Genomic DNA, 23,818 nt, shown 5'->3' on the forward strand with positions numbered 1-23,818 from the left:
AATCTAAAGGGGGTGTTATATCAAAAACATGTGAGTTTTTATACCTTCAACATCAAGACTTCTTTGAAAAGGTCAAGATTTTTCCTTGGTAACCGTATAGTGTTATTTTATTAAACTGTTTCCATATATATATTGTATATTTTTCTAATATTCCTTTTCTGTAAACAATCACTGTACACTTTTCATATATTACTGTACATCTAAAATGTACCGTCTTTGGGCTCTAATACACTTTTTAAATGATTGACAGCATTTTCGGCACATGGTGCTACATTGTCTTTTTGTGCTAGTTACATCTTTTTTCTAGTAAACAGGGGACCAAGGACGGCTAAGGGTAAGACCTTAAATTATTCTTACTCTGGTGGATGTGGAGTAATAGAGGTGTAGTGTGATGGTTTCTTGGGAATTATTGTAATTTTTGTGTGTCCTGCGGGGAGGTAAGTGAATCACTTGAATAGCCTGATGTTATTAATCCCTGTCACATACACAGACACGTGAACAGAGGTAGCGGGATTCGTGACAATAATAGATACATAATGTCAACATTTTCTACAGATGTATATCTTTTAAATTCATTTTAAAGGAAACTGGTATTCAATGTTTTCCATTTCTATAACAGCAATTATGTTTTTATCTACAGTATTTCAACATTCATTGTATATTAGGTTTGTTAATTCCTTGAAAGGGTGGAGGATATAATACGTCCTCAGTTATAAATACTGAAGATCACTCATTGGTACGGTAGACAGTCTCAGTGATTTTTACAGGCTTATTATATACTGTATCCGCTTAAGCAGCAATTCAGGTCATTTTTGGCTGAAGTTCCCCATTGAATACCATTTAGAAAAGCCCCTTACTATCAGTTCAGACTTATTGGAATAAACAGTTCATTGGAATATTGCACTTTCAAGAATCTTTTAATAAAATGCAATTCCTTTTTCAGTGAGATTTAAACCATCATTTTGGTAAATATCGGGAACCAGGGAATCCCCAGAGCTGAAAATAGTGTACTTCAGCTCCAGTACTTCCTGGTTCCCATTCAGCAAATACATGGGGTGGTTAAATAAAAACGAGCAGTCGGGAGTGCCCAGGGATTGCTGCTGTAAGGGATCACAAAGGCTACATACACCAGAAACAGGGGCACTGGAGTAAATATATTACTAAAAAATCACAATATATCCCTAGACCTAATAATATATATGAGGAAACCTATTCTATAGAGAAAAGCTATAGAGGCTAATCTAAGAACATCACATGTCAACTGGAGATACCACAGCAGCATGTTAAGTTATGACCACCTCTCAGCTTTGGAACACCATTACTCTGCCCAGGGTATCCTCCATTGAGGTCTCAGAGAAGCGCCACGCATGACATCACTTCTGGGATGGACAAAGAGACAGCACACCACCCACCGCAGATGGCACCAGGAGTGAAACACCACTGAGGTACTACCCAGGGGACCAACACTTCAACAGTAGCAGTCACTGCAGGTGAACAACATCGGCTTCCTTTCTGTCAAAGGGTCCGGAGAGACTATCGCTGTGAAGGGCAAAATCCCCCAAAATGAGTTGATAAGCAGCATTCCCACGCACCAGGCAATAATATTGTTTTTCTTTTATTCACCGAATGAATTGTTTTACTGCTATCTATTTTTCTGATAAAAGTATGTTGTACCCCTTTTCTTTCCTCTCTTTTGAGGGTTACTCTGCTCTCCCCTATTTGCCACCACTTACTTGTACCTTTGCCTCCACCCCCTAGCTCCTACACTTTCAGCCCTAAACACTCCTTCCCAATTTCCCATTCTCTCTTCTCCCTCACTCTGCAGCCATCAACTCCATCTGCTTCTCACACCGCACCCCATCACCAAAAATACCCAGCAATGCCGTGTCCTACTTTCTCCCTCTCCTTACTATTAGTACTAATCTGTGGTGATGTACCCTAATCCTGGTCCTATCCACATAACAATCCTTTCATGTCCCACACCTTACCCCAAATTCTCCTTGTAGTACCATGTACTGCCGATCACTCCAGCGTAATCTTCGTTACACCTCTACCTTCCCTTTTTCCTGTGCCCTATGGAATACACAACCATTCTGCAAAAAAATGTTCTGCAATACACAATTTATTAATTTTCAACTCTATCAACCTTCTAGCCATTTATCAAGATAAGAGTACCGACAAAAAAAAGCACTGGACACACCTCCTGTCATACTTGGAGACTTTAACATCCCTATTGACAATCCCAATTCCACTTCAGCTGCCCATATTATCTCTTTAACCTCCTTTTATGGTCTCTCAGTGGAGTACCTCTCCTACTCACTGCAATGGACAATCCCTTCCGCTGTTTCTCCAACTTCTGCTCTGTCCCTAATTCCTCTAACATACCCTCCCCTCTCACTAATCCCCACCTCCTAACCTTTAGCCACACAATACCCTCTGCACCCTCCACAACACCTACTTCCAGACGCACATAGAGAAACCTACATGCTCTATACCCCCTCCAATTTTCAACATCTTTACAACCTCTCCCATTTGTTACCTTTCCTGTCCAGACCTGGCAACCTCTCTATACAACACTATACTTTCATCAGCTGTAGACGATACATCTCCTGCCATTACATGTTGGCCCCAACAACTCAAGTCACAACCATGGTACACAATCTCTACCCAATACGTCAAAAAGTGCTCACGCACTGCTGAGCATTACTGGAGGAAATCCCGCTCTTATGCTGATTTCCTACACTGTAAATTACTACTCGACTCCTATAGCACTGCCCTTTCCCTTGCCAAGCAAACCTACTTTTCTTCTCTCATACAAACTCTGTCATCACTCCCTCAATGCCTATTTACCACCTTTAACTCCATTCTCTGCCAACTGCACCTGCGCCTCCTTCCACCCTCATGGCCCAAGACCTTGAAACCTACTTCACAGAAAGATTGAGTTCATCATACATGACATCTCTTTATGCATGCTCCATTTACAACACCTGCCTCCCTTTGCACACCTAAATCCACCCTTCGCTCATTTTCCCTGTTACCAAAGAGGATGTCTCTGTGTTACTTATCATCTCACCCTACAACCTCTCCCCATGATCCTATTCCTTCATATCTCCTCCACTCCCTATCTGGAACACTAAGCCCCATCATAACTCACATTTTTAACTCTCATCTCTGCACATTCCCATCTTTCTTCAAACATGCACTCATCCCACCTATTCGAAAGAAGCCTACTCTTGACTCAGCCTATCTCTCTTCTCACCTTTGCTCCAAGCTAGTTGAGCAGCTTGTATACAACTACTTGACTCAATTTCTCTCCTCCGACCCCCTCCATGACTCTTTATAATCTGGCCCTGTACACTCCACTGAGAGAGCACAAACAAAAGTAGCCAACGACATACTCACAGCTACAGCAAGTCTAAGGATAATTTCTCCTTACTAATTCTCCTGGACCTCTCTGCTGCTTTCAAAACTGTTGATAACTCCTTTCTCTTGCACTCCATTGGTCTCTGTGCTGCAGCACTCTCCTGGTTCCAATCCTACCTATCATCCATATGCTCCTTTAGTGTTTCCTTCTCTGGTGTCTCCTCCTCTTCATTCCCTCTTTCTGCCAGGGTTCCACAATACTCTGTCCTTGGCCCTATGCTGCTCTCATTCTATACCTAATCTCTTGGTGGTCACTGCAAAACCTCCATAAAGCTCAACCAAGCGTTATAATTGAAAAACTTTAGTGATACAAAATAGTGAACATGGAAAAAACCTCTAATGTGTTTCGTCCCACGGAGGAACTTTATCAAAGAGATAATTTCCAGTCTCACAGGTATGTCTAAATAGATAGTACTATGCTCCTATTGGACTAAAATAAATTAGCGCAGATGCTTGATAATAACACTAATTACTGTGAGAATGAAGACATGGGGCAGACTAGTCTAAATAGAGATACCTGATAAAACACAGTAAATAACAGACACCAATTGCTAGAAAACACTTCACATTTATCACATTAATAATTTATTTAGGGATCACATTATTTTTTATAAAAGATATATTGATGACCTTATTATGATTTGGGATGGTGATGAACATACACTTACTGCCTTTATTCAACAATTGAACACAAATTATTTAAATATTTGGTTCACGTTTGAGCACAATATGCACCATATCCACTATCTGGATATACTTTTGTACATTGACATGGTCATTCAAACTGAGATGTATAGAAAGCCTAATTCTCAGAACACGCTTCTATGTGCCCAAAGTAATCATCCACGCTCCTTAGTTAGGAGTATTCCTAAAGCATAGTTTTTGAGACTGAGGAAATTGTGTTCTGATAATGATGCATTTCTTTCTCAGTCTAAAGATATGGCAGACAGATTTATAGCTAGAGGCTATAAAGAAATTGATGTTAAAATAGCATTTAATCATGCAGCCTCTATAGACAGAAACACACTTTTGATAAAAAAAGCGTCAAGAGTCAGGAAGAATAGGTCTCGGAAATTCTTTAATAATGAGAATAAGAGCCCTTATTTTATAATGACTTACAGTCGTCAATCTAAATCCATTCGTGACATTGTGTCAAAACATTGGCACACCTTACTGTTAGATAAGGATATCTTACCTCTGATTCAAGAAGGACCTAAGTTCACCTATCGTAGAGCTATAACATTAGCATCTCATTTACACTGGCGACACACTTTATTCGAGCTCGGCTAGTCCCACGAATTCGGGTATACCCGGGTGTATTGAGGTTTGTGACTGTTTTCTGCCCGAGTGCATTGAGTTATTTTCCAGCAGGGATTGAAGCATTTTATTCCCGCTGGCTGCAATACTGAACAGTACATATATATATACTGCATTACAATTCATGAATTTATGCCATCTGGTAGACACGCGAAGCATTGCAGCCTATTAAATCCTAATCATTATCATTTAACAGATCAGCCGCCCATCAGCCAGGCATGAACCCAGGCTGGGAAGGCAAATGCAACGGGGCTTGTCAGAGGTGAGGAGCGGCGCATTCCAGGTATCTGCCAGGTACATACCGGGTATTTGCTCGAATAAAGTGTGTCGGTGCAGTATCCCCAAGCCTTTTCGATTCACGGTTTATTTTTCCCCAAGTGAGAGGTATACCTAAAGGGTTCTTTACTTGTGGTAAATGCTCCTTGTGTACATTTGCAGAACCTACCAAGGTAGTCCTTTATAACAATTCTAAGACATATTACATTCGGAACTTTCTGAACTGTAATACTAGTTTCGTAATTTATGTTCTAAATTGTGGGTGTGGTAATAAATCCGTAGGTCGTACTATCAGACCTGTAAAAAATAGAATTGCCGAACATGTACGTCTCATTAGGAGGCGAGACTTGACCCACCCAGTGGCCAGACATTTTACAGAATGTACCAGGGGTGGCATTGACAATTTTACCTTTTTTGCATTGGAACATATCCCTTGCCATCCTAGGGGTGGCAATAGAGAAAATACTCTCAATAAACAGGAAATGTACTGGATACATACCTTAAACACTCTGCATCCCCATGGTATCAACTTGGACTGGGAACTCAAATATTTTCCCACAGATTGATAAGTCTGTGGAAAGTGTTTGAAACAAATTGTATATATGTTGCAACGGTTTATAGATCTACCTAAATGTTTCCAATTTCTGTTACTATGTCTAAATTATATCGCTTTGATTACAGTAGAGGCAACGTTTATTCTAACATTTGCCGTAAACTAGCCGGGTTACATTCTGGGTATGTGCTGGGTATGTGCTGGGTATGTTCTGGGCTAGTTTGAGGCACGTTTAAGGCATTTCTGCATTGACTAACGACCCATAGGATTAACACAGCAAGGATCCCTGGCAGTCCAATTCAGTTTGAATGGGACTGCCAGGGACCCCCGCTGTTCATCTGATAGGCCATTAATCAATGCAGAAATGCTGGGGCTAGTTTAAGGAAAGTTTAAGGCATGTATTCAGAATGTACCTGGGTGTTTCCTGGGTTTTTTGGGGAATTGCCACTGGTTTTTGTTCGAATGAGAGTTGCCTCTACTGTATGTCACCACCTTTGTATCATTGTTTATATGTTTTGTGACATAGTCCAAAGATGTTAGGCAGCTTTCTGCCCCATTTTAGGTCAAAAAGTGCAGGAATAGTTAAAAATGATCCATTCCACAGCTTCACATTAACTCAGGCTGCTGGATGGAAAATCCAGACCACAGATTACAATGGGTCTAGTTCTCCCTCACCTGCTCTTCTAATCACATGCACAGGTATTTAGAGCAGAGAGGTTTGCATTTCAGTCTCTCTTCTTAGAGCCTGGGGGCTGGGGGTGTCGCTGCTCCCCTGCATCCAGTTTCGGGGTGGACGGCCCCTCCAAGTATCACAGTACCAGAGGATTTGCCTGGAGACTTGGGACCGAGTTCCCACCACGAACAGATAAGACAAACAAATATGTATTGCTGTTTCTAAAAGACTATGCTGTATCTAGTGACCCTAAATGAGAGGGCATTGTTTAAGCTGGGGAACCAGGTTAGTTGGCCCAGCAGCAGTTAGAGGCTGATTCTGATGTGTAGGTAGATCCCTGAAAGGGATAGGATTTTGTTTATATAATTTGGTTTCTTGTTACTTGAAATAACAGTGTGGGAAATACTATGACACTGTTACAAGTGAACCGCTGAATGAAAATGTCTGAGTGCCTCTAACCTACACATGTTAAAGCTGCAGTCCCTTATTTGGATGAAAATAAAGCAGGCAGAAGCCTGAGTTAAGCAGTGTAATACTTTGCATGATCCTGTTTTTTGTGTAAATAACCCTAGAAGACAGTGTCGGGAAGAACCCAGACAGACGTCAGCGCTACAAAAGAGGGGCGTTTGTCACATATGGTGGAGAATGCGGGTCGACACTAAAAGTCTGTGGGTTTGCAAATAAATGCGGGTGTTTAAAATGGCCGCCCAGCTGAACTAAAGTACAGATGCTATGAGTGAAGTCTGTCCCAATGTGTATATCAGTTGTGCTTCTAGCATACACAGAGAATGTGCGAAGTGTGGATGCAATAGCACCCTGAACCCAAACAGAAAACCAAAATGTTTTGCTGAAGAAAAAAAAAATTGTTTTCTGAAGAAAGTGGAAATTGCATCTAGCAAGTGCTGTTTGTAAAGCTAATGCCTTTTGCTGAAGTGAGTGAATTTGCAGCTAGCAAGTGCTGTATGTAAGTTGCTGAAGTGAGTGGAATTGCAGCTAGCAAATTGTCCCTGCCGGGTTTCTAAAATGGCCGACGTGAAATGTTTGTTTTGTAATGTACATAATCATGAAAAACAGTGTCCCTTCAGGCCATACGATGAGGATGATGATGACAACGATTCGTATGTGGCCCCTGGAAGAGAGCCGTACCTACAGATGAATTTAGTATGCTGGGCCTGTCGTGAAGTAGGTGTGCCAGAAGATGTGTGCCCCAAAATTTTCAAAGACAAACAGCTGCAAAAGCAAGCAACGCCCTGTGAGTGCAAGCAAGATGTGGAAGCTGATACAAGTGAGTGTGTGCCCAGTACCACTGATATCTCTGGAGCTAATAAAGCAAAAAGAAAGAAGAAGAAAAAGAAAACTGTTCCTCAAGTCACAGGGGAAGTGACCGAGCCACTTGAACCTGCTCTGTCAGGACATGCGTCAGAAAGGCGCCGAGATGTGCTGCAGACCGGAGGGACCGGCAGAATTGTCACGGGAACAGTGGCAAAGGAAAAGGAGGAGCAAAGGGAAGCAGAATCTTTGAACCAGGATAAAGAGGCTTTGGTTTCTGCACTCCAAGCTGCCCGCCATGATTATGTAGCAGGATTTGGTGAAGGAGCGAGAATGTTGGAAGAAGGTGCAAGAAGCGAACGCAGAGTTACAGAGGTGTATTCTCCCAGCTTTACAAGAGCACGAGGATTTGAAGAAAACAGAGTCTCTCTTACGGAGTGAGCTGGAAGAGGTGACGACTAGTCTGGAAAAGGCCAACACCGTAATTGCCACCATGGATGGAAAACAGATTAAGGGCCTCATGCAGTAAGCGTCGATTATGTGAAATCGGCAATCTTACCGATTAGTCATGTTATTGGCGATTTTTCCTCTCCGTATGCAGTAAGTGCCGAATACATTCCAAATCAAGCCGAAAACAAATCCGCCCACTCTCACGATGATTAGCCGATCACACACAGGTGTATCGGCGTGCGTGGCGCGGTGCTGTTAGGTTGCCCAATCACAAATCTTGCTGAATCAGGCGAAACAAGCATGTATTGGATTGCGCGCCATATTTAAAGGCAACGTGTACTGCTAATCATTCTCTGTGTTGTTGGGAGTGAGAGAGAGAGAGACGCACAGAGCTGGCTGTTTGAACATTTGCATATTGACTGAGAGACTTGTTGTGTATTGGGTGAGCTTTGTCCATTGTTGTTTTGTTTACATCTTTGTCTTGTTTTATATGTGGAAGTGTTTCGTGTGATTGGCTGTACATTTCTTGTCTGTTTTTTGTGAGTGCTGGAAGTATGCCCGCAAAGCGTGGGAAGAGTGATGCTGGTGGGAGTGGGAGTGCTACTCGTGCGAGTACGCGTTGGAGTGAACGTACTGTTCAGGGGAGTGATGTTGCTGAGAGTGAGAGTGGTGTTGCAGGGAGTGGGAGTGCTGGTGCTGCGAGTGGTGTTGCTGGGAGTGGGAGTGCTGTTGCTGGGAGTGGGAGTGCTGTTGCTGGGAGTGGGAGTGCTGGTGCTGGGAGTGGGAGTGCTGTTGCTGGGAGTGCTGGTGCTAGGAGTGTGAGTGCTGGTGCTAGGAGTGGGAGTGCTGGTGCTAGGAGTGGGAGTGCTGGTGCTAGGAGTGGGAGTGCTGGTGCTGGGAGTGCTGCTGGTGGCGCAGTTGCTGATGGGGTGGATGGTGGTGGCGTGCTTGCTGGTGGGCAGCTTTTGGAGGCTCTTCCATTGGAAGAAGGAGAGTCCAGTCAGCACCAGCCAAGCTCTGACCCTAAACCTGCTCGGAAGAAACGTGTGGAGAAGCCACGTAATCCTCGCTTCAATGACCAGGAAAATACAGCTCTTGTCACTGGCATTCTGGAGCACTATGACAGTATATATGGACATTTACTAGGTAAGTGTACCTTTACATTTATTATTCAAATACATGTGATCCTAGGTCATCTGAGTTTTGTTCATATGCAAATATGGGTTCACAATATCTTTCTATGTTAATTAGTCTGGAAACACAGCTTTTTATCATGCCTTACAAGGACAACTAAACACAGGCGGTCAATTTGCCATAACTGCATACAATATGAATGCAACCTTGCTTACATGTATAGGTTTAGTAGTGAATGCTCATGTGCTTCACATATTACACATAAAACAGCATGTTTGCTATCTCTTGGAACAGCTAGCAGTGTAGGAAACTGGTGCTTATATTATTAATCATTTACCTCATATATTTTATATGTTTTTCAAGGGCGGACAAGTTCAGCAAGCAGAAAAGAAATGTGGGACACAATAGTCATTGGTGTCAATGCGTGTGGGAATCATGTGAGGGACAAGCGGTATTGTCACAAGAGATTTGATGATATTAGGTCCAAATTGAAAAAGAAAATACAACACCAACGCGTGCATGCTACTGGCACTGGAGGTGGGCCGACACCACAACGTCTCATATTAAGTCCATTGGAGGAGCTGCTTCGGGCAAAATTACTTCCCGTCGTCGTGGAAGGCTTACCTGGTGACCGTGATATAGGAATTTACCCCTCACAATTTCCACCAGGTGAGAAATATTACTGTACTAGGCGTGTCGTTGCTTACAGTTATTTTGCATAGTTACACTGCTTTTTATACTGTCTTCACAATATAAGCATACCTGCATCTATATATGTATATGTCTGATTCTGTATATATATATATCTCAAAATAGACATATATGTTGTAGTCCTACTAAAAGCAGTAACTAATATAGCACGTGCCATTGCGTTCTCATTTACATGTGAATTCCCAAAATGCATTGCTGCAGTGGAAGCAATTGATGGTGGGCGAAGATGGGGAACAACAGGGTAGTACACATGTGTAACACATGTTAATCAGAAATTATTACTAGCTACAGGTACAGAACATAAATATGTAGAATATTATTGTGTATTTTATTTAATTTACTCCGACAAACATGACATTACTGCCTATTTTAAGCATGCATCAAATATATTGCATGCAACGGCCTACAAACATCACTTGCACTAACACATCTATAGTTGTTTATGAAAAGGTCCATTTTTGCTTTAAGTCATATACAGACAGCATAATGAGGCACACGTATCATATTTTATGTCATTGTTTTCATAACTTAAAAACTGCACACGACTATTTAGCTCATCTACCATTGTGTTAAAGCAGCTGCAATTAATATCTCATCACAGCATACACTTCAACAGAGGGGGTGGGGTTCAGCACACACACTAATTACAGCCTCATTTTAGGGTCAACTTAGTTCACACCATTTGCACCTGTTTCAAGTAATTGAAAGGTGTGGCTGATTAGGCTTTTTGGGGAAGGGAATACCGTTCTTACAACCTGACTAGCACAACTGAAGTTAATCACACTCATTTGAAAGCTTCACTTTAGCTACTAAATGCCCCAACAACTCATTACTTATCAAAGCGTACGTCACACATTAGTTCACTCATATCTATAGTTGAACTACTACTATCAACGACACATTATCACACACTGCATGTGTTGTCTTGTTGAGTCACAGCCACATTCAGGTGTGCCACATCTTATATTAATGTACCACACATATCCTCTACCAAAAACAACACTTTTTGCAATATGACCACCTTCATGATAACCATTGTGAATGGTCATCTCATGATAGTTATGTACATTATGATACTGATATCACTACACAACATATGATTTTTATGTTCAAATTTTATCTATTTATCCTCACGCATTACTGCAGAAACATAGTATGTTTTATGTTAGGGAACTCAAAAGTTCTAAGTACACAGGCATGTACATTGTTATTACAACTATTTATGTTCACTTTCACACACACATTTTGGGTTAAGGAAATGATGCTGTTAGGTACTCATAAATACAGAACATACAATAACTGTTTGTTCAATATTTACACATGTAAATGTAAAACTTATGTTATTGTTATATATAGTTGCCCCTGAAGGACATGTGTCACCTGAGACTGAACAAGTGTCTTCACCTGGGTCAGCCAGCTCAACACACCTAGAAGGTGAGTGTATCAGTTGGTGGCCATATAATATGTGCTCTTCTATATGTTATGTTGTCATGTTCATTATTTGTTTTGCACATCTTCTTTAAATAGGATTACTTAGTGTCAGTGAAAATGAAGTGTAAGGCAACTTGTATTGTGTTAGTGATGTTAACTATCATGTAGGAGTTGTGAGTTTACAGCAAGTTTTCATTCACTCATATTTCATACTGAGTCTAAACATTATTCTTAAGTCAAGGTAGTTTTTAATGTGAGGTTATAAAACGTATGGAAACATGTTAGTTGTTACTTATGACACAGTACAATTACATCGTAACACAGCAGAGATTAACATGCCATTTAATAATGTGTACATTTTTTTGTAGAACATGATGAAGAGGATTTTGATGATGATGATGATGATGATGATGATGATGATGATGCCGCCGCCGCCATAGACACACAAATACAAGCAAGTGACCATGAAGAGGTTCCAATTGAAACTGTTTTACCGCCAAAACGTCCAGCAAATACCACATATGATGCAATTGTAGCTTCTGAGGGAAAAATTGTGGAAGCAGAAAATCGTCGCCATTCTGACCTGATGACAGTGCTGGAAAGGATGATTGCACTGCAGGAAGAAACAGTTTCACAATTGGCACATCTCCACAGAGTCTTCATTGAAGTGCCTAAACAGTTGCAAAAAATCAACACCTCATTCGAAGCATTAGTTGTTCAGCAAACACAAGCTAATTACTGGAGAATGACTAATGTACCACAATTCAACACCTCCCAGACAGGATCTGTTCATGCAGGTCAGTTTTCACCACATTCATCTGATATTCATTCACCAGGCCCAAATGTTACCGGTCAAGTAGCAGACATTGCTGTGCAGGTTCCTGATGACATCCTACCGCTGCCATCTGTACAAATTCAGCAGCAGACACCTACAAAGGAGGCGACAAAAACAAAACAAGACACACATGAAACAGACCAACCATCACTTGTGCAGTGTCTACCAACTTGCTCACATGTGTCAGTGGGCACAAGCCCTGTCCGTGAACAGTCACTACCCAAAAGCCCTGTAGGTGAGTCACTGGCCAAAAGCCCTGTAGGTGAATCGCTGCCCAAAAGCCCTGTAGGTGAATCGCTGCCCAAAAGCCCTGTAGGTGAATCGCTGCCCAAAAGCCCTGTAGGTGAATCACTGCCCAAAAGCCCTGTAGGTGAGTCACTGGCCACAAGCCCTGTAGGTGAGTCACTGGCCACAAGCCCCGTAGGTGAACAGTCACTGCCCAAAAGCCCTGTAGGTGAGTCACTGGCCACAAGCCCTGCCCGTGAAGTGCCAGAGGCCACTCAAAGTGGCTCTGTTGTGCCTAAAGTTGGTGGCAAAAGAAAAAGGAAAATTCAAGAGACAACAAGCAGGCCTGTTACTCGCTCGCAAAAGGAACAAAAAAAATAAATGTTATAATTCAGAAAATATGTCTTTGGCCTTGTTTTGTTGACTTCAGATTATCTAATTACTATTGTATGTATGCTGAAGACTGTGTTGTTTCCAAACTTTCAAGTATGTTCTTGTACACGTGAAGTTTTGGAAATGTTAACACTCCTAATTAATGAATAGTGTTATAAATATTTATGTTTTAATCGTCTGTTCAGTAATGGTCCACCAGGAGCCAGTTGCTAAGTTTAGAGAAGCTGCCATTGACTTTGCAGCAAAACATTGCATTTGGGTGTGTTAATTGATGTAATCATTGCATGTGCATATTATTTTCATGCAATTATAAAAGCACCTATTTAACTGCAAACATCTTTCTTGTACGTGTACAGCAGGATTTTGTGTTAAATATTACTTACCTTTGGTGGCCATTGTAATGTTGTCCTTTAATCATTTATGTGTTCTTGTTTCAAGAACATCTCTGAATTGATACTAATATATATGTAGTATGTATTGATATATGCACACACACACACACACAGACACACACTGTGTGTGTGTGTGTGTGTGTGTGTGTGTGTGTGTGTGTGTGTGTGTGTGTGTGTGTGTGTGTATATATAGTACTATCTAAACTGGTATAGATGTATTTACAAAAAACATACACTTCATGCTTCCTTGTGAAAACACACTATTTTAATAATACAGGCCTAATGTTTGACAACTATACTAAGTGTGAGCCTCTAACATTATTGGGTGCAAACAAATGTTTATTACTTAATTCACTCATGTTTATCACCATTTAAATAGGTTTCATACAAGGCCTACTTACTGCCATCAATATGTTGTGTGTACTCCTGCAATATAAAAAAAAAAAAAAAGATACATTATATATATATATATATATATATATATATATACAGTGCTTGACAAATCACCCAAAAATCTACTCGCCAAACCAAAAAATCTACTCGCCACCTAGCCCCGCCCCCAGCCCCTCCCCAGGCCCCGCCCCCAGCTCCTCCCCTAGCTCCGCCCCCAGCCCAGTGTAAAAAATTTTTTAAGTAAATTCCTAGTAGAACAACATTCTTTTTTGACATAAGTTTATTTATTGTATTACATTTATACTTTACTACAATTAGTCCTTGTTACGTTGTGTGTGACTATTTTCCTGCACCCATTAACCAGTGTTTGGACGCCCTCTCTTCACAATATCTAAAGCAGCAATCCCACCTGGGATCTTACCTGATCCGCAGTCCCTCAATGTCCAGGTACCTTCATACCCGCAATGTTATATGTTGTAGGGGAGGTGTTCCCTACCTGTCTTCTGGGTTAGGGGGGATTCCGATGTCTCCCGTGTGAAGCTCCAGAGTCAGATCTTGAAGAAAGCAGTATCGGTTATTTTGGTGTAGTATAGGGCAGTTAAGATATATAGGTAAATAAGATATCCAGATCCAGAGTGTGGGAGAGAGCGAGAGAGAGAGAGCGAGAGAGAGAGCGAGAGAGAGAGAGCGAGAGAGAGAGAGCGAGAGAGAGAGCGAGAGAGAGAGAGAGCGAGAGAGAGAGAGACAGAGAGAGAGCGAGACAGAGAGAGAGCGAGACAGGAGAGAGCGAGACCCAAAGAGAGAGCGAGACCCAAAGAGAAAGAGACCCAAAGAGAAAGAGACCCAAAGAGAAAGAGACCCAAAGAGACAGAGACCCAGAGAAAGAGACTGGGAGAGTGTGGGAGAGGGGGGGGTGACTGACTGACGGGGGGTGAACTGACGGGGGGTGACTGGCTGGGGGATTGGGTGGGGAGGGTTCTGATTTGGTGGGGATTACTGACTGGGTGACTGGGTGGGATTACTGAGTGGGTGACTGGGTGACTGGGTGACTGGGTGGATTACTGGGTGGGGGTGCGATTACTGACTGGGTGGGGGGTGGGATTACTGACTGGGTGACTGGGTGGGATTACTGACTGGGTGACTGGTGGGGGGTGGGATTACTGACTGGGTGACTGGTGGGGGGTGGGATTACTGACTGGGTGGGATTACTGACTGGGTGACTGGGTGGGGGTGGGATTACTGACTGTGTGGGGGTGGAATTACTGACTGGGTGACTGGGTGGGATTACTGACTTACACACACACACACACACACACACACACACACACACACACACACACACACACACACACACACACACACACACACACACACACACACACACACACACACACACACACACACACACACACACACACACACACACACACTCTCTCTCAATCTCTTTCTCACATACACACACACACACTGTCAGTACCTCACAGTATCTCAGGAGCGCTGGAGGGGAGAGAGGGGGGGGGGAAGAAACACACGGCTACTATCTCCCACCCTACGCGGACAGCGGGAGAGCACCGGAGGGGGGGGGGGGGCGGTATCTCCTGACCCGCGCGCACAGCGGGAGAGTGCCGGAGGTAGGGGGGTATCCGCGCGCACAGCGGGAGAGTGCTGAGGTAGGGGGGTATCCGCGCGCACAGCGGGAGAGTGCTGAGGTAGGGGGGTATCCGCGCGCACAGCGGGAGAGTGCTGAGGTAGGGGGGAATCCGCGCGCACAGCGGGAGAGTGCTGAGGTAGGGGGGTATCCGCGCGCACAGCGGGAGAGTGCTGAGGTAGGGGGGAATCCGCGCGCACAGCGGGAGAGTGCTGAGGTAGGGGGGTATCCGCGCACACAGCGGGAGAGTGCTGGAGGTAGGGGGGTATCCGCGCACACAGCGGGAGAGTGCTGAGGTAGGGGGGTATCCGCGCACACAGCGGGAGAGTGCTGGAGGTAGGGGGGTATCCGCGCACACAGCGGGAGAGTGCTGGAGATAGGGGGGTATCCGCGCACACAGCGGGAGAGTGCTGAGGTAGGGGGGTATCCGCGCGCACAGCGGGAGAGTGCTGAGGTAGGGGGGTATCCGTGCGCACAGCGGGAGAGTGCCAGAGATAGGGGGGTATCCGCGCGCACAGCAGGAGAGTGCTGAGGTAGGGGGGTATCCGCGCGCACAGCGGGAGAGTGCTGGAGGTAGGGGGGTATCCGCGCACACAGCGGGAGCGTGCTGGAGATAGGGGGGTATCCGCACACACAGCGGGAGAGTGCTGAGGTAGGGGGGTATCCGCGCGCACAGCGGGAGAGTGCTGAGGTAGGGGGGAATCCGCGCGCACAGCGGGAGAGTGCTGAGGTAGGGGGGTATCCGCGCGCACAGCGGGAGAGTGCTGGAGATAGGGGGGTATCCGCGCGCACAGCGGGAGAGTGCCGGAGGTGGGGGGGGGGGGGTATCTCCCGACCAGCGCGGACAGCGGGAGCGCCAGGGACCGGGGGCAGGATGTATCAGTGTATATATAAATATTTTAAAGTGCATTAAATTACACCCACCTCAAGCATCTGTTCAAAATCCTCCATGACCGGATCAGTGCAGGTCTTGTAAGGTCCAGGAGCAGTCTTGGCAACTCCATCCCGCGTCACAGCCAATCAGCTAGACGTATTTTTTTTTTTTTCACCAACAGGAGATTTTTTTTTTTTTTTCGAGCAGGGGATTTTTTTTTTTTTTTCGAGCAGGGGAAAAGTTACTGGCCACGAGCCAATATCCGATCGCAGCTGGCGAGTTGGCGACCGGGTTTGTCGAGCACTGTATATATATATATATATATATATATATATATATATATATATATATATATATATATATACATATACATATATACACACACACACACACACACACACACACACACACACACACACACTATACATATAGTACAATATACACTTTATATATATATATATATATTTTTATGAGAGAGATATATTTATATATATATAGATACACACGTATTTAAACATATGCAGACAGGTAGTTAACCAGAATTTCAAATACACACAGAAATGTATGTGGGAAAAAAACATTTCATTTTGCAGGTGTGTGTATTTACTGATATGGCTGTCTAAGCACTATTTTCACACAGTGCTCTTTGTTATTTTTCTAGAAAACTCAATGTTACTGAAATAAGTAGTGAAAAAGGTGAACAAAAGAAAAGTGCGCAACAACAATATATAACGAGATTAATGTGATACAATTAAATAGGTGACCTTGTGTATAGTATGAAATTTATGGAGCGTCTGCAGCTGTGACACCAGGGATGGCTCTGGTCCCCCCTAAATGCACACAAAAAAACAAGAAACACAGCGCACAACGCTCATAGTGCATTAAATGATATCTTTAGTAACCAAAATAAGAAGGTAAGTATTGTGCGTACATAAAACAAAATTTAAACAAGCATTTCAGGGTTATTGTTACCCAAACACCAACGGACGCCTGTGATGGTCTCTTGGCTCTCTCCTTCTCACTCCAACAGCCTCGGTGTAGGGTCTGGAAAATCTCCACTCCAAACGCTGGTGTTTTGGCCTCTCGCCTTAGGGAAAGGCTAGTGCAGCTTCAGCAGTCCAGAAAAAGACCTCCGCTTGTATGCGTTATGCCCGTCACTGCATAAGTCTCGTGTGTAACGGAGCAGCGGAGTACACGCGTTTTTTCGTCCTGGTCGAGCGCTTCCGGGTCTGTGACGTCACAAGATCGCGAGACTTCGTCGCAAGTCTGTAAGACACCGGATCAGTTCTCTGGGAGTGCTGGGATATCGAGGGTTCGCAAATGTTCTCAATCCAACGCGTTTCGAAACCACAAAGGGTCTCTTCATCAGGGAATAAAGACTTATAAGTCTATTGGCATTTTATATACCCCTCCAGCGTCACTGATTAGTCCCTCAATTAGGGTTTGAACCAATCGCAACGCAACGGGGAGGAGTCAGAAAGCTCCATAGCAACAGAGAATGCATCCTAACAAAAAAACTAAAATCAACTTTATTTAAACATATAATAACAAACAATTTCTAAAAAGGTGACTCTAAAATAAAGAAAAAAGAATTAGTACACAATAATATTTGTAGATGTATTGGAACATATAAAGTGATTCAAAGAAACACCAAAAAATATATTTGAAAAGGAAGCACGAGCTAAAAATTCAATGGATACCTTAAAACCATAAATTAGAATTAATAGAATATTAAAAAAAAAATTTAAATTTTTTTTTTAAAAACTTAATATAAAAAGTACCAGCTCAGAATATAAATGTTATTTCTAAATACATGACCTAGCTATATCACCAGTGTGAGGTGGTCAGTAAAGGGACCATATATCTATATCCTCATTGAGACCTCCCGGATCTAATGTGCCCAATTTATATATCCAGAAGGTCTCTTGAAAGGATAAATCCTTAACCCTATCCCCACCCCTTCTGCTCCTAGGGACGTGTTTGATACCCTTAAAGCGCAGGGACATGGGGTCTTTATTGTGATGTAAGGAATAGTGCTTAGAGAGGCTATGAGTTAACAGACCATTTTTTATGTTTCGTATATGTTCTTGTATACGTGTTTTTAATTGGCGTTTAGTGCGCCCTACATAGAACAAGCCACACGGGCATTCAATTAAGTATACAATATGATCCGAATTACAATTAATAAAATCAGATATTTCATAAATTTCCTCAGTTTTTGGACACACAAAAGTTTTACTATTAGAGTGTAAGTGTTTGCACACTGAACATTTTCCACATTTGAAGTTTCCACAGGGTTTTTTAACATTTAACCATCTTTTATCTCCCACAGGTGTAGTTTTAATATTTATGTCACTAGGGGACAGAGCATTCTTTAGATTTTTTGCTCTTCTATATATGAACCTTGGGAACTTAGAAATGTGTGTTCCCAAAATTGGGTCATTTGACAGGATTGACCAGTGCTTCTTTACAATCCTCTCTATATGTGAAGTCATAGAATTATAATTTGTAATAAAAGCGACATTACATTTTTCCTCACTTACAATTTGTTTCTTTTGATGTTTAGTTTTTGGAACGAGCATTTGATTCCTATCTATTTTTCTCACCCTATCAAGATCATCAGTAAGTTTTTTGAGGGGATAACCTCTTTCTAAGAATCTTGAGGTTAAGTCACCCGCCTGTTTTTCAAAGTCTGTGTCCAAACTACAGTTTTTTCTCAACCTGTAAAATTGGCCCCCAGGTATATTTTGAATCCAAGATTTTTTATGGTTACTTGAGGCCATCAGGAGGTTATTAGAATCCACATCCTTGAAATGAGTTTTACTTATAAGGTTTCCCTCATCAGACACCCTCAAATTCAAATCTAGGAAGTTAATTTCCTTGACACTTTCCACATGGGTAAATGTCAAGTTTCTGGTGTTATTATTTATATATTTCAAAAAAAGGCTTACAGAATGTTGGTCCCCATCCCACAGACATATAATGTCGTCTATAAAGCGACGCCAAATAATGATATTTCCTCTAAAGGGATTGTTATTAAGGATGCTATTGTGCTCCCATTCTCCCATATACAGGTTTGCGAAACTGGGGGCAAATCTAGTGCCCATCGCAGTTCCGCAAACCTGCAGGAAAAATTCCTCCAGAAACATAAAATAATTATGTTTCAGGATAAAGTGGATGGAATCCAGAATGAAGTTTTTGTTTAAATCATGTAATTCGGCATCGCTAGATAGAAAAAAATTAACCGATGCTAGGCCCTGTTGATGTGGTATATTAGTGTATAGGGCCTGCACATCACAAGTTAACCATCTATACGAATCCTTCCACTTTAAGTTTTGTATCAAATTGAGCAATGACGTGGAGTCCCTTAGATGGGAAGGGAGTTTTTCGACATAGGGTTGCAAAAAGTGGTCAACATACTGGGACAAATTGGCTGTTAAACTATCTATTCCTGAAATTATTGGTCTGCCTGGGGGATTTGTTATTGATGTGTGGGTTTTTGGGAGGTGATAAAATATCGGGATCTTGGGGGAACTTGTAAACAAAAATTCATACTCAGTCTTGGTGATAACACCAGAGTTTAATGCTTGATCCAATAGTGATCTAAGTAAATTTAGAAAGTCCACTGTTGGATCTTTTTTAAGCCTCGAGTATGAAGTGGTGTCATTCAGGAGTCGCAAAGCTTCTCCTTCATAGTCCTTTCGGTTCTGTAGAACGACACCACCTCCCTTATCCGCCTGTCTAATTATCAGATTATTATTCTCCTTCAGGAATTTTAATGCTAGATTTTCTTTTTTAGTGAGATTATGTTTTATGTCACTCGACTTCATATTACTACTCATTAGAGTGAAGTCATTATTAACCATGTTGAAAAAAGTCTCAACATGGTGACCTTTAGAATGGGAGGGGTAAAATTTAGATTTCCCCTTAAAGTGCGTGTGCCTCAAACCTTGTGTGGGTTCTAAATTCTCACCTATAACAACCTCAGGTGGAACATTAGATACTCCTGTTTTATTTGGAACTTCATTACCTTCCTTATCTAATTTAATAAAATGTCTCTTTAATGTGAGGTTTCGCATGAATTTTTGGAGGTCAGTGTATAATTGAAATGAGTTCGGTAGGCATGAGCGTGAAAAGGTCAAACCCCTGTCTAGAACCTTCTTTTGGTCAGTGGTTAAAATAACTGAGGATAAATTAAAAATACCACGAGAGGGAGATGTCACACATCTTTCTCGTAGCCTCTTTTCTTTAATTCTGGCCCCTCCTCTAGTTCCTCTTCTGGTAGGGTTCTTTTCTTTCTCTCCCCTAACTGAGATTTTTGGGAGGTTTCCACACATTCCCCCTTCTTTTTCGGATCCAGATGTCTTTTTCTGACTGAGTCCAAAAAAGAAGACGGGGAATGTTGGGCTGGTGATTGAGTTTTAGCAGTAGGTGTATAGGGCCTATTATCCCTATGTGTATCAAATTCTTTCTGGCCGTATCTAAAATTGGGGATATAATTCCTCCCTTTGTAATTGGGATTTCTAAAATGCCCTTCATGTCTAGGGGGAGGGAAGTGTTCATCAAATCTGGGGGGACCTCTTCTCTCCCCATAATATTGATTCTCCCATCCTCTATTGGCAGGGTGGAAATTGGGATTTTGATGTCTTTGTGTATTGTGAAGGGCATTTTAGAAATCCCAATTACAAAGGGAGGAATTATATCCCCAATTTTAGATACGGCCAGAAAGAATTTGATACACATAGGGATAATAGGCCCTATACACCTACTGCTAAAACTCAATCACCAGCCCAACATTCCCCGTCTTCTTTTTTGGACTCAGTCAGAAAAAGACATCTGGATCCGAAAAAGAAGGGGGAATGTGTGGAAACCTCCCAAAAATCTCAGTTAGGGGAGAGAAAGAAAAGAACCCTACCAGAAGAGGAACTAGAGGAGGGGCCAGAATTAAAGAAAAGAGGCTACGAGAAAGATGTGTGACATCTCCCTCTCGTGGTATTTTTAATTTATCCTCAGTTATTTTAACCACTGACCAAAAGAAGGTTCTAGACAGGGGTTTGACCTTTTCACGCTCATGCCTACCGAACTCATTTCAATTATACACTGACCTCCAAAAATTCATGCGAAACCTCACATTAAAGAGACATTTTATTAAATTAGATAAGAAAGGTAATGAAGTTCCAAATAAAACAGGAGTATCTAATGTTCCACCTGAGGTTGTTATAGGTGAGAATTTAGAACCCACACAAGGTTTGAGGCACACGCACTTTAAGGGGAAATCTAAATTTTACCCCTCCCATTCTAAAGGTCACCATGTTGAGACTTTTTTCAACATGGTTAATAATGACTTCACTCTAATGAGTAGTAATATGAAGTCGAGTGACATAAAACATAATCTCACTAAAAAAGAAAATCTAGCATTAAAATTCCTGAAGGAGAATAATAATCTGATAATTAGACAGGCGGATAAGGGAGGTGGTGTCGTTCTACAGAACCGAAAGGACTATGAAGGAGAAGCTTTGCGACTCCTGAATGACACCACTTCATACTCGAGGCTTAAAAAAGATCCAACAGTGGACTTTCTAAATTTACTTAGATCACTATTGGATCAAGCATTAAACTCTGGTGTTATCACCAAGACTGAGTATGAATTTTTGTTTACAAGTTCCCCCAAGATCCCGATATTTTATCACCTCCCAAAAACCCACACATCAATAACAAATCCCCCAGGCAGACCAATAATTTCAGGAATAGATAGTTTAACAGCCAATTTGTCCCAGTATGTTGACCACTTTTTGCAACCCTATGTCGAAAAACTCCCTTCCCATCTAAGGGACTCCACGTCATTGCTCAATTTGATACAAAACTTAAAGTGGAAGGATTCGTATAGATGGTTAACTTGTGATGTGCAGGCCCTATACACTAATATACCACATCAACAGGGCCTAGCATCGGTTAATTTTTTTCTATCTAGCGATGCCGAATTACATGATTTAAACAAAAACTTCATTCTGGATTCCATCCACTTTATCCTGAAACATAATTATTTTATGTTTCTGGAGGAATTTTTCCTGCAGGTTTGCGGAACTGCGATGGGCACTAGATTTGCCCCCAGTTTCGCAAACCTGTATATGGGAGAATGGGAGCACAATAGCATCCTTAATAACAATCCCTTTAGAGGAAATATCATTATTTGGCGTCGCTTTATAGACGACATTATATGTCTGTGGGATGGGGACCAACATTCTGTAAGCCTTTTTTTGAAATATATAAATAATAACACCAGAAACTTGACATTTACCCATGTGGAAAGTGTCAAGGAAATTAACTTCCTAGATTTGAATTTGAGGGTGTCTGATGAGGGAAACCTTATAAGTAAAACTCATTTCAAGGATGTGGATTCTAATAACCTCCTGATGGCCTCAAGTAACCATAAAAAATCTTGGATTCAAAATATACCTGGGGGCCAATTTTACAGGTTGAGAAAAAACTGTAGTTTGGACACAGACTTTGAAAAACAGGCGGGTGACTTAACCTCAAGATTCTTAGAAAGAGGTTATCCCCTCAAAAAACTTACTGATGATCTTGATAGGGTGAGAAAAATAGATAGGAATCAAATGCTCGTTCCAAAAACTAAACATCAAAAGAAACAAATTGTAAGTGAGGAAAAATGTAATGTCGCTTTTATTACAAATTATAATTCTATGACTTCACATATAGAGAGGATTGTAAAGAAGCACTGGTCAATCCTGTCAAATGACCCAATTTTGGGAACACACATTTCTAAGTTCCCAAGGTTCATATATAGAAGAGCAAAAAATCTAAAGAATGCTCTGTCCCCTAGTGACATAAATATTAAAACTACACCTGTGGGAGATAAAAGATGGTTAAATGTTAAAAAACCCTGTGGAAACTTCAAATGTGGAAAATGTTCAGTGTGCAAACACTTACACTCTAATAGTAAAACTTTTGTGTGTCCAAAAACTGAGGAAATTTATGAAATATCTGATTTTATTAATTGTAATTCGGATCATATTGTATACTTAATTGAATGCCCGTGTGGCTTGTTCTATGTAGGGCGCACTAAACGCCAATTAAAAACACGTATACAAGAACATATACGAAACATAAAAAATGGTCTGTTAACTCATAGCCTCTCTAAGCACTATTCCTTACATCACAATAAAGACCCCATGTCCCTGCGCTTTAAGGGTATCAAACACGTCCCTAGGAGCAGAAGGGGTGGGGATAGGGTTAAGGATTTATCCTTTCAAGAGACCTTCTGGATATATAAATTGGGCACATTAGATCCGGGAGGTCTCAATGAGGATATAGATATATGGTCCCTTTACTGACCACCTCACACTGGTGATATAGCTAGGTCATGTATTTAGAAATAACATTTATATTCTGAGCTGGTACTTTTTATATTAAGTTTTTAAAAAAAAAATTAAATTTTTTTTTTTAATATTCTATTAATTCTAATTTATGGTTTTAAGGTATCCATTGAATTTTTAGCTCGTGCTTCCTTTTCAAATATATTTTTTGGTGTTTCTTTGAATCACTTTATATGTTCCAATACATCTACAAATATTATTGTGTACTAATTCTTTTTTCTTTATTTTAGAGTCACCTTTTTAGAAATTGTTTGTTATTATATGTTTAAATAAAGTTGATTTTAGTTTTTTTGTTAGGATGCATTCTCTGTTGCTATGGAGCTTTCTGACTCCTCCCCGTTGCGTTGCGATTGGTTCAAACCCTAATTGAGGGACTAATCAGTGACGCTGGAGGGGTATATAAAATGCCAATAGACTTATAAGTCTT

General features: G+C 41.6%; 1 protein-coding gene across 1 annotated transcript; it reads left to right on the forward strand.

Annotated features, from left to right (window-relative positions):
- The first annotated feature begins 3,746 nt into the window (after positions 1–3,746).
- On the forward strand, positions 3,747–23,635 carry LOC142498011 (uncharacterized). The gene is made up of 7 exons (XM_075606521.1): positions 3,747–3,817; positions 9,577–9,764; positions 11,163–11,240; positions 11,606–12,442; positions 21,302–21,638; positions 22,281–22,420; positions 23,622–23,635. The coding sequence occupies exons 1-7, from the start codon at positions 3,747–3,749 to the stop codon at positions 23,633–23,635; spliced, it is 1,665 nt and encodes a 554-aa protein (XP_075462636.1).
- Positions 23,636–23,818: the final 183 nt, after the last annotated feature.

This window comes from Ascaphus truei, chromosome 6 (assembly GCF_040206685.1).
Source record: "Ascaphus truei isolate aAscTru1 chromosome 6, aAscTru1.hap1, whole genome shotgun sequence".
NCBI lineage: Eukaryota > Metazoa > Chordata > Amphibia > Anura > Ascaphidae > Ascaphus > Ascaphus truei.

Excerpts from the sequence above, each read along its gene's own strand:
- LOC142498011 (XM_075606521.1), top strand. The coding sequence starts at position 3,747 with ATGGAAAAAACCTCTAATGTGTTTCGTCCCACGGAGGAACTTTATCAA. Across the intron at positions 11,241-11,605 it reads CAGCTCAACACACCTAGAAG|AACATGATGAAGAGGATTTT; the intron begins GTGAGTGTATCA and ends ATTTTTTTGTAG. Across the intron at positions 12,443-21,301 it reads ACTGCCCAAAAGCCCTGTAG|GTCACCATGTTGAGACTTTT; the intron begins GTGAGTCACTGG and ends CCCATTCTAAAG.